The following is a 12,439-nucleotide window of genomic DNA, read 5'->3' on the forward strand; positions in this document are numbered from 1 at the left end:
AGACAGATTCTCGGCTACTCCCCCCTCCTCTGGGAATTAGAGCTGGATGGAGGGATGCTGGCGAGGAAGGCCCCGTGTCTGTGATTTCAGTCAGGCTCTGGCGGCGGTGAGTGCGGCAGACGCATGGGCGCAGGCGCGGGGAATCCGGGGATCGAGTCAATGAAGGATTAAGGGAACGTCGTCAAACTACAAAAAAATGAAAGCAATCTGTGCACTTCGAACGCATTGACGTAAAACGCATTTCATTAAAAGGGACATTTTCGCTACTTGCCACGATGGATAAAACCCTTACGAAAAATAACCATGGTTTAATTATAGTAAAACTGTAGTAACCCATGGTTTTTTGGTGTATTGACTCCCATTTGTTTAACCACAGATTTACTACATATACCATGGTTAAACTATGGTTAATATAGCAAAACCATGGTTAATTTGTGGTTACCATGGTTTAACTATAGTAACCATGGTTTTTTGGTTTCATTTGTAGTAAAACCATGGTTAATTTTCGAAAGGGAACTTACACTGCAACAATGGAGAAATTTTCCTAAATACAATGATTTTAGTGAGTTTAAATTTGAAACAATGCCTACTTTTACAGATATTGAATATTTGCATACATATCTCCCCATTCACAGATACACATTTTTAGTGGACTCAAAGCTATTTGGATTTAAAACCGACATGATTTATAAAGAGTGCATGAATGCATTCATTTCACACTCATAAAAAAAGGCCTTAAGGTTTAAAATGGTTAAACAAAAATATATAATTTCTGAAATTAAGACACTTATTTTGATACTCTTCTGTTTTCTCTTTTAGGACATTATCTTTCAAGAACTTGTCATGTCCGTGGCGTGAGCGTGGCGTTTCTGCTTCGCGTTTTCTGTGTCTTTACACACCAGAAACGTGCCTGACGCGGCGCTGGCATGCTGCTCCTTTTGAAGGTAACATAGAGGGAGACCGCGGACAGACCAGGATCTCGTCTTCACGACAAAAATATATATATTTTTCATGTTGAGCATAAATATAAAGCCTACTGATAAAGGACACCGTCAACAGTATTGACGGCAAAATAGACTTATGTTTGACAGGTGCAATATGCCATCGTGTCACCGGTCTAAAGTTTTCAAAAGGCATCACGTGAGTGTGAACATCACTACAACTAGGACAAAAAACGATTGTAATTGAAACGCAGCTCCCGTCGACCTTTGCTCTTAATTCCGATCAGTCCAACGCAATAATGAAAGCTGAGCAGGTCTAAAGACTGAAACTTGATGCTCCACTTTGGAAAAGTTATATATATTTTTTAAATATGAGCAGGCCTACAAGCTGGGATTGGTAATGCTGCACTGTAATCAGTTATTTATTTTATATATATTTTATTAAAAAGTATTTTAAAAAGTGTAAACAAATTGTAAAAAAAATAAAATAAAGTTTATAGTAATAAACAACCTGCAGTTTAATGTTTGATTTCTTTCCCTTACTGTACCAAAAAAAATAAACTGAACAGTGACTTTAAAACCAAGGTAGTACTGAACCGTGATTTTTGCATACCGTTACACCCCTAAAATAAATATATATATATATATATATATATATATATATATATATATATATATATATATATATATATATATATATATATATATATATATATATATATATATATAATTAAATGGCACTCAAGACCTTATGGTCCAATACTGTTTTGGGGGCTAAAGTACACAATTGTGTGCGGTTTTGCAAAAATGGACAAATCAGTCTCAAAATAATCATATGAGCAGTGGTAAAACATTTTAAAAATGAAAGCAGTCACCAATAAATAAAACAATGATTTAATAGATTATATCTCCATTTCAAAAGCCTTATTGTACACAAATGATTGTAATTGTCCCAACATATAAGAGCAGCTCTACCTGACCTGCTTTAGTAGTTTGTGTCTGGCAGAGGGCCAGAGGAGCCCCACTTGAAACTCAAACACCATCAGCTCACATAACCTCTTACAAGCAAGCCCCAGTCTCACACTGGCAGCATGCACATAAAAAAAAAAAAAAAGGTGACAAAAAAAAAAAATAAGAGGACAGGCTCAATACGAATCTCTAGTTTTCTTTTAAAAATCAAATATATAGCATATTTCTACCTGTAACACAAGCATAAACTTGGTGCAGATAAAAAATAGCAAAAGTGATGGAGGAAAAATAAAATAAAAAAGACCTCAGAGATGTTTCCCTGAAATCCCAGCCTTCAGCAAACCTGAAAAGTCCAAAAATGCAAGAAGACATTGCCACTGGTATTGGTGAGCAAGTGCAAAGAATGTGTATCTGTATGTGTGCAAACACAAATGTTGAATATGAGTGGACCGAAACAGCCATCAACGGCGATACACCCCAAATGCAACAAAACTAAAGAAGATGGTGATGCCCACGAGTGAGGCGGTGGCAGGTGCAGTGAAGAACTGCCGGTACTGGATCTGGAAGTACCAGAGTACAGACAGCATAAACACAAACAGAGGCACCATGAGGCTGCCCACATTGAGCGCCACATGAACCTGATCAGCAGCCCGTGCCCCGGCAGGCATGGCCCGAGTGGCATTCTGTGAGATGTGGCAGTGCAGAACACTGTTGTCGGACAGGTTGAGGGAAGCCAGCGTCTGAGCATCGTCCTGAAGGAGCTGACCCTGGTAAATCAGACGTACCTGGTGCTCCTGTCCAGCAAAGTAAGTCCTGAAAATATAATCAAACACATAGATGTTACATTCACAGAAATACAAACACCTATACATTCTGCTTTACTTGTTTAAGCTTATAAAAAATTAAGACATTTTTAGGAGACGTAGTTGCTTTGCAGCCTGAAATGAAGATAAACAAAGTTTTTGTTTTATCCAGCTTTTTACTCAGTGCAATTTAAGTGCATACCTAATTGAAATATATAAAAAAAAAAAACAGAACAGAACACATTTTTTTTTTGAAAAAGGATCATGTCCTTGTGTCAGTATTTTGTCGAACAACCTTTTGCTTTAACTACATCCTTTAGTCTGTTGGGATATGTCTCGGTCTCTACTAACCGCACTTCTAGACTTGGCAATATTTGCCAACTCTTCTTTGCAGAACTGCTCAAGTTCAGTTCAGTTTGATGGAGACTGTTTGTGGACTGAAGTATTCACATCATTCCACAGATTTTCAGTGGGGTTCTCAAGTCTGAGCTCTGACTAGGCCATGCAAGGACATTCACCTTTTTTCCTTCAACCACTGTGTGGTCAGTTTTGCTGTGTGCAGGGTTTCTGCAGATATGTTCAATTTTTAAAAGGTAGTTCGACCTGTATTCTGCTACGGTGATTCTCTCTGATGGTAGCTGCCAAGATTGAGAGAAAATAAAATATTCAGTCTGTCCAATGATTGTAAACAGTTATTTAGTTTTAGGCAAGATATTTTAGCATTAATGTGACCAAAAATATTTAAGACCAATTGAATCTGAATTTAAGACATTTTATGACTTTTTAATGCCTTTTATTAGGAAAAAATTATTTAAGACATTTTAAGGACCCCGTGTGTGCTTTAGGTTATTGTCACACTGGAAGGTAAAACTTTTCCCATTGACAAATTTATGGCAGAGGGCAGCAGATTTTCTTTAAGAATTGGACAGTATTTTGCCCCATCCATTTTCCCTTCTATCCTGACAAACATCCCTATAACAGGACATCATCACCTCCGTGTTTTAATGTAGGAATGCTGTTATTTGGATAGTAAATAAATTTTAGCCTCATCTGCCTCAGAATCTTCAAGATGCGTTTTGGCAAAGCTCAGTCATGACTGCATATGGCCTGTCTTGAAGAGCGGCTTTTATCTTGCAGCCCTCAAATACAAGCCACATTTGTGGAGAATTTGTTATATTGTTGTCACATGCGCACAATGACCACTCTTTGTCATAAATTCCTACAATTGCTTCAGAGTTGCTGTAGGCCTCTTGGTAACCTCTCTGATTACTCCTGGCTCATTTATCTGGTGTGGAGTGATTTCCTGATCCATGGAGGGTCTGTGTTGTACCAAATACCTTTCACTTCACGGCGCTTTTACGCATTGACAGAGCCTTTAAATTTTTTATATCTATCACCTGACTTTGCGCCTGTCCACAACTTTATCCTGAGATCTTTTGACAGTGCCTTGACATCCATAGTTGATTGACTGCTTTAGTTGAACGACCAAGGACTGAAATGCTCCAGGGAAGCTCTTTTCATGCGGAGCTAATCAAAATGAATACAGCTGATCACAGTTGACAGTCAAATGGCTTTGTGGGCCGTTAGGGCCTTTCGCACCGCTTTAGTTCCAGAACTAAAGGTACAGTACTAAAGTACTGGGACGATTTTGCACAGACTATTTCCCAGTACCATTAAAAGGGTTGCATTTGCACTGACAGTGTGTACTAGGATGTGACAGAAGCCGGTCGACAGCAATGTAATTGGTGCGTGGCATTCAACAACGTTAACAAAGAAGAAAAATGTTAACAACAGGAGGATGGAGGATGCTGTGATCGGAGCTGTATTTTTGTTGTTACAAGTCATTTTTAGGAGGGGGTGATCCTTTCCCACTTAGTGATTTTTTTCCACCCTGACATGTTGGTGTTACTTCTTTCACTTGGATTTTATACAGTAGAGTAAATACAGGTGGATAAAACAAAAACTGCATCAGTCTTCATTTTCCGACTGCGAAGCAACTAATTGTGATCGTTTTAAAAGGCGGTGATTCATTTCTATACCCACTGTGTGTGTGTGTGTGTGTGTGTGTGTGTGTGTGTGTATGTATATATGTGTGTGTATGTATATATATATATATACACACACACACACACACACACACATATATATATATATATATATACACATATATATACACACACACACACACATATATATATATATATATACATAATCAAAAATAATTGCTTGTAGATTCTGATTTCAAGGGATGTTAAATTTGATACAGTAGAACGAGTTTATACATTAAATGCTTACTATAAGCACAGTTCAATTCACAATTAATGTAAACATTGTTGTAATAAGATTTAGTGTTTAGCTCCAGATAAAATTCAATAAAAAAGCGAAAGAAAAAAGCCAACTCATAGCCTTCAGCAATCCAAAAAAATGTTCAGGAACAAATAATACATTCAGGTTCACACCATGCAAAAATGCAGGCACAAATGAAATTCTGTCCTCTAAAAAATGCAGTGCTGATGAATTTTAATGCAACATTTTTGGGGAGTTTGGTGGTGAAAAAATTGTTCAGCGAAATAGTGTTTTAAATGCTATCATTAATAAAAAAAAAAAATACACACATCCAAAAAAGTCTTGACCAGGTGCAAGATCAAAGGATTAATAAAAAAATTGAAAAAGGATCTGCACACTGTTATGCTCCCTTTATTTCAAGAAGTTAAAACCAGCAGTGTTTCAGTCAAAGACCTTTGTCAGAAACTTGAATTAAAGTTAACTTCTAAATTCAAGCCCTTAGGGGAAAGAGTTTTAAGTGTGTAAATATTGTTAGCTTCCCTTTTTTTTTTATAAGATATTAACAAATTATGCTAACTTGTATGTGGGTCTCTTTGAAAAGAAATTCATATTTAATGGTCTAAAGAAACTTTACCTTTTTTTTTAATATTGTAATTTGGTGAAGGTATATTGATGATATTTTTGTTATTGTCAGGTACTGAAAATCAATTGCTACAATTCCAGTTTTCTTAACACTTATGATGAACACTTACACTTTACAGTGAATTATAATGATTCATGTGTTACCTTTTTAGACATTCGTATTATTAGGAATGGCAATAAAATAATCACAGATCTTTATAGAAAACCCACTGACCGTAACACACTTTTGCATGGACCGAGCTACCATCCTACAACTTTGAAACGTAGCTTGCCCATTAGTCAATTTAACCAGATACGTCGAATTTGTAGTCCTGAACAGTCATATATACAACAAAGTACTGATCTGGTTAACAGATTTATGGAGCGAGGTTACAATGAAGATTGGATACAGTCTGCAGTTAGGAGATTTGGAAATGATAGTCAAGAGACCTCTCTAAATAAAAACGCATTAAAATCAGAAAATAAATCCATTGTATGTACTGTTCAATATTCTCCTATTTGTTCAGATTTAAAAAATATCATAAATAAACACTGGTATATCTTAAAATCTGATCCTCCCCTTAGTGAGATCTTTGAAAAAACCCAAAGTTTTGTGTATAAACGCTCTGCTAATATACGTGATCATCTTGTAAGAGCTGATGTAAGTTTACCTGAATGACCCACTCATTTTTTATATATCCCTTTGGGTAATTATTGTTGTTGTCTTTGTGCCCAGAGTAATTTCACTATAATATTAATTCATGTTTCTAATTGATTTATTTTGTATTTAAGAGCGATGTTTTTTTTTTATATGGTCTCGTTTTGTACTTGTATTTTATATTGTTAAGCATTGATCAATTCTAGAATTCTAGACTTGCAAAGTAATTAAAAAAAGATGGGGTGTGCTGGTTTTAACTTCTTAAAAAATAAAGGGAGCATAACAGTGTGCAGATCCCTTTTCAATTTTTTTAAAATGAAATTATTAGCAGAGATTGTAGGTATTCTGTAAAGCTGCTCAGAAAAGTTTAAATTCCATTCATAACAGAACAAAATAACGTCTTCCCAATGAATAACTTCCCAAAACTAAAATCTCTTCGATCTGACCTATCACCTAGCAAAAGAGTGCATTCACCTATAATGCAAACATGATATGGACTCCCAAATACTCAATTCCTCATATTTCCACTAGACACTTTGAAGTACACTTCTGCCTGATTTTAATAGACTGGTACTACTTGTAAGAATGGATAATTGTGTCTCACAAGGCTTAAGGATGTCTCTTTTTGGTTCACTCTTCTGACTGAAAGCATAGTGCTACACACTGCATAGGAAGAAGTAGTGGGGTTGGAACAAAAGGTCTCTGGCCGGTAACTGTGTGTAGGCTGCTGCAGCAGACATTTCCTTGGAAGAAGCCTTCTTTTGGATAGCCAAGGATATAATCAATATGCAAAAATTGAATAAACAAGAAAAATGTCCTCTGAAGAGCTGAATGGTCACTGTACAACTGCCATCTTGTTATAGGCATGAAAACAGAAGCAGCACGACAACAGTTTAAAATTAATTTGAGAATGCCTGTTAAATTATTTATTTTAATTGAATTGAGGAAGCAAACAAGACATGCAATATTGAACACAATTTTTGATTAAATTTACATAAAAGTTAAAGTTTTCTGGCTAATTCAAAAAAATAAAAACTACCATATTTCCATCGTTGTGCTGAAATTTAAATGCTGCCTTGAGCATCTTAAAGGGTTAGTTTACCCAAAAATGAAAATTAGCTCATAAATGAATCACCCTCAAGGCTTCCTAGGTGTATATGACTTTCTTCTTTTAGACGAATCCAGTCGGAGTCAAAGATTTCAAAACCCTTTGATCTTTCGAGCGGTTTAATGCCACCCAGCGGGTGTTGCAGTGCATCAGTCCAAAAGAAGTTAAAGAGCCACACAGATGGGAAATCAAAAATTACCTGTATTACAGTGTATGATGTAGCTATCCATCTGTGTAAACAATGTGCAAAGTAATTAAACCAAAAAGTACACTATTTATAAAGGTATTGGCTTTTAAAGTAAGGAGTCGACTCTGAATCGCTGAAACGAGTCGTTATAGATTTCAAATCTTTTGCCCATCGCTATGTATGTCACTAGGAACACTTTGCATAATAATCTCCGCCTACCGTCTTGGGAGAAACGAAACTCTGACCCCCCCCCCCCCCCCACACACACACACACACACAGACGCTCTGTTTGGTGTGAGCGCATCATGTCAAGGAGACGGTGTGTTTTATTTTCACTGCCAAAGAATGAAGATCAGAAGATCATTTTTACCACAGTACCAGAGCAGTACAACAAATACCTTTTGTTGTGTTCACAACATTTCACTGATGACTGCTTTTCTAATCTCGGTGAGTACAAGGCGGGATTTTCAAAGCATTTGCTTGAAAAGCACACAGAAGAAAAAGCAGCGAGAATGTTCAAGTTTTTTATTTTACTGTTTGCTTCGCGGTGAGAGGAATAAGAGATAATTCAGCCCAAACAGATGCTAACGCATAGTTTACCGTGGAGGTGTGTGCGGAACAACCAATCAAAACTGACTATGTCAGTTGACCAATCAGAACACAGTATGCTACCGAAAGGTGGGGTTTAAGGAAACTGAATCTTTTGAACAGCTTCACGCGAACCGTTTGGGGATCTCTGAGAATTGAGGTAATTTTAAAATGATATTTTGACAAAATGGCAATGTTTTTTAACCTTGGATGGATTTAAACCTAATGTACAGGACTTATAAACAGTGATAGGAAGCTTAGAATTTTCATCTTACTTTAAATAAAAAGTGCCCATCCATAAAAACAGCCCTCGGGGGTTAACAAAGGACTTCTGTAGCGAATCGATGCATTTTTGTAAGAAAAATATCCCTTCAAAACGTAATAATCACTTAAATGTAACTTGCGCCAACAGTTGTACACGGCAGCAGCTCCGGGCGGATGAGGTATGAGGTCAGTGTTGCGCATGCGCCGGTGAGTCTCATGAAAACCAACGTTTTCTGTAAAGATAACAGGCTTGTACTGACAGAAAAGGAGTTTTTATTTGCAAAGACTAGTATTGTCAGGTGCTTGAGCTCTTGAATTTGCATTTAAAGGGGAATACATGAAATTATGCATTTTGGCCAAAAAAAGTATTTTGAGTTAAAACTTCACATACACACTCTGGGGATATCAAAGACTTATTTTACATCTTGTAAAAAGGGGCATAATAGGTCCCCTCTAAATGATTATTACGTTTCAAATATGATTATTTCCTTACAAAAATGCATTGATTCGACTTTGTCACCCCCCAGAGCTGTGTGAGACACTTTTTATTAAGGATGGATGCTTTTTATTTAACTTCTTTTGGACTGAAGCACTGCAACACCCACTGAGTCGCATTAAACAGCTTGAAAGATCAAAGACAGTTTTTAAAATAACTCTGACTGGAAGAAAAGAGTCATATACATCTAGGATGACTTGAGAGCGAGTAGTTTATGGGCCAATTTAAATTTTGGGGTGAACTAACCCTTATATATATATAAAATGTATATATATGTTTTTTTTTCTTCTTTTTTTTTATGGTCAGTTTTCAGTTGCTTACCGTTTAACGTAACCAATGGTGTCTTGAGGATTCACCTGTGCTGTCCTCTCTGTATCATTCAAGAACTTCAGCCTGAGCACCATGTTTCTTTGGGTGTCATTCAGTGCATCTTCGGCCAAAGGCTGTGTGGCACTTGGGGCGCTGGCTGGAGGTTGACTTGAGGGACCCGCTGATTCTCGATGTCTCAACCCATCTCTCCCAATACCTGCTTCTTCTAGGAGGCCTCCCTCTCCTTCCCCAGCCCTACTACCATCCGAGGATTGTCCCACTGCTCCCGCTTCTGTTCCAGGCTCACTCTTATTGTTCTCCCTGATGCTGCCAGGTGACGACGAGTCTGTGTTACCAGGGGGGAGTGACTCCTGGCTGTCAGTCTCTGTGGAGGGGGAGGTCCCTTGGCTGGGCGAGAGGAGGTGTTCAGGGGGTACAACAGTGTGAGTGGAGGCCCAGGCCAGAACCAGGACGAGCACCAGGAACACCACTCCAAAGAGCAGGGTGACCTCATCACCCACCCCCTCTATTAGAGCCATCCTGGTCTGCAGGGTCCTGGACTAAGGCAACTTCAGACTAGGCACCTACAGCATATATTCACAATTACTGAAGACATTCCAGCCAGTTCATTATACAGGGTCTGCATTATGCATCAGTACAGTGCTAACCATATTTATTTACTTTTTAAGGAAAAACTTCAATAATTTATATTCACTACAAAAAAAAAAAAAAAAAAAAAATCCAAAGTCTCTATTTGGTAACAGAACCTTAGTGGACAGAAAGCACTAAAACTTCCTGTTTCCTATAAAAATAACCATAAAAAAATCATACAGGGCAAACATTGCTCTTATTTAAATAATAGCCTTTCAGCATCCTAATAGCTTTAAAATATAACCCAAATATTTTACATTTACTAAGATTTAGCCCCTCACACTCAAATTGTCTGCTACAGACAATATAAATATATTGTGAATTAAGCTTGAGCTACAGTGGAAGCTTTAAGAATTTGTATCACAACACATTTTTTAATTAATTTATTTTTTTAAACAAACTTGGTTATTCTAATATTCAATATGACTTTTTTCCCCATATAACCATAACATAAAAAAAAATCCATCAAGAGGAATCTTTAAAATGTAAAAAAAAAAAAAAAAAAAAAAAAAATTCAATGTGGTTCAAATTTGAGCCAATGATCACAGGTTGGTTCAGTTGCAGGGGCAAAAGGGAGATAATTATAAGGGCAAGACACCACAGGTGAATAACATACAAAGGCTAAATAACATATAATCATACTTCTCCAGTTGATTAATCACATAAAGACATCTCTGTTGTATTACTTGTTTTCTGAAATGTTATGCTTGAATATGTAAATGATGCATTATCCAATCAAAATGCACCAAAATGCACACATTTCCAGAAATCTGAACATTGTATTAAGCCAAGTTTAAAATTATTCTTGTATTTTGTTGACATATTACAGTTGAAGGTTTTTACAGAAGAGAATTTGGATATCCTTTATTACAGCTCAAATTACAATAGTGTCTAGTTTCAGCAGACGGGAAAAAAAGTTCCTCGTGTTATTAGTAAGCAGCTAGTATTACATAAATCAGGCAAATCATATACAAACAAACTCCTCTGTAAAAACCTTTAGAATGCACAAGGAGATAACATTTTAGGGTGTGCAAGTACTACTGAAGTAAACATTTCTGGCTCAGTGCATGAGAAAAAAAAATAATGAGAAAACAGCTTTTAAAGATGTATATTGTAAATGAAACCTTAGAGAGTAAAAACACACACTTTGTATTTGTATATTACTTTGAAATCGTATTTTAGATGTTTTCTTTCTACTAGTCATAAGACTAGTCTAGTGAAGACTTGACTAAAGCCAAATATCGCAAATTTGTAAAAAAAATTAACCAGCACATTAAAATAATAATAATAATAATAATAATAATAATAATAATAATTAAATAACTTATTTTTGGCTGTAGTGTCTTGCTTTAAAAAATGAAAGCATATAATATAACCACATCTGGATCATTTTAGGGCAATAAATTGGTCTATAAATTTGATGTTTTTCCACAGCGTGACTGTTAAAGAAAATAGCCTCTGTGTACAATCCTTTAAACTGTTACAAGCATAAGCCGCAACCTTTGAACAGAGAAGCAGTGAAGTGGTCCCTCAGTTAACCTGACATTTCCACTCTTTAGATGTGGACATCAGCATGTTTCAGGTCACATCTAATACTGATGACAGCTGCTTTCATTACGCATGCTGTCCACTCCACAGTATTTCACAAGAGCAAAGATGGTAGAATATGTTCCTCAGAATGAGATCCAAATCTCTATGGCTTTCTTTCAAGCATGAAACAAAAGAGGCAGAACTTCAGTTAGGCAGAACATTGTCTTCACTTTCACATCATTTTACTCCATACAGTGAAAGTGAAGAGAAGCTTCTCCTCTTCTGATCCACAGAAATAGTGACACGGGTTTGACACAACACGAGGGTCAATACATCAGGACATACTTTTCATAACCGTCTATATACAGTTTTAAAAGTAAAACCTTTTTTAAAAGCGTCATTTAAATACAAAGGTATGATCGTACACATGAACGACAGCTGAATTTACGCGTCTAATCATGAATTGTAATGAAAGGTAAGAGAACGAAGAGTAAACGAAAAAAACTGATCTCAACAGTCACGTAACCAATACAATCACAAAAAAAGTTTGACTTTTTTTTTGTTTTTTGTTTTTTTACCAAAAAAATTGATAATTCTAATCTCTTCTAAATCAATGAGTTTCGGTCTGATACGCATCAGGTGTGTGTGTTTATTAGTCAAAATCTGTCCCTGAAGGTAAAGGCAGGTCAGCGCTCGCGCACCGCTACGCCACGAAACAAGCTCGAGAGCAGCTAACACGAGCTCAACACAGCCGTTTCCTTTATCTAAGCCTCGGCTGAATGTGTCCTCGAAATTAGTGGAATTAAAACTTCTTACAAACATCTCCGAGGCTCCGAAAACCGTTGACTTACCGTTGACATATCACATCGTATGATGGTCCATGATTCTCACCGTTTAACGTATGAGCTTCCTTATCCCTGGCAGGAGAGAACGACGCCACAATAACGAACGCTACTTCCGGTTAAAAAATCTACCTTCAAAATACTGGTTTGACTGAAATCCTTTTAGACAACTAATTATTTAGTCAA

General features: G+C 36.6%; 2 protein-coding genes across 2 annotated transcripts in view; one reads left to right on the forward strand and one right to left on the reverse strand.

Annotated features, from left to right (window-relative positions):
• The window catches only part of LOC113118562 (nuclear receptor-binding protein 2-like), a 465,395-nt gene that overhangs the window by 379,103 nt on the left and 73,853 nt on the right, over positions 1–12,439 (forward strand). The gene's annotated exons all lie outside the window — the stretch shown is intronic.
• Positions 1,820–12,380, reverse strand: LOC113118628 (transmembrane and ubiquitin-like domain-containing protein 1). Its single transcript, XM_026287947.1, has 3 exons — positions 12,263–12,380; positions 9,243–9,814; positions 1,820–2,723 (listed from the first exon to the last, which is right to left on the reverse strand). Exons 2-3 carry the CDS (start codon positions 9,767–9,769, stop codon positions 2,372–2,374), a joined length of 879 nt encoding a protein of 292 aa, XP_026143732.1. The 5' UTR covers positions 9,770–9,814; positions 12,263–12,380; the 3' UTR covers positions 1,820–2,371.

Source organism: Carassius auratus, chromosome 2 (assembly GCF_003368295.1).
Source record: "Carassius auratus strain Wakin chromosome 2, ASM336829v1, whole genome shotgun sequence".
NCBI classification, from domain to species: Eukaryota; Metazoa; Chordata; class Actinopteri; order Cypriniformes; family Cyprinidae; genus Carassius; species Carassius auratus.

Bases quoted from the DNA above. Each gene is read 5' to 3' on its own strand.
- LOC113118628 (XM_026287947.1), bottom strand. From the start codon at position 9,769: ATGGCTCTAATAGAGGGGGTGGGTGATGAGGTCACCCTGCTCTTTGGA. The intron at 2,724-9,242 runs GTAAGCAACTGA...TTATATTTTCAG, and splicing joins ACCATTGGTTACGTTAAACG to GACTTACTTTGCTGGACAGG.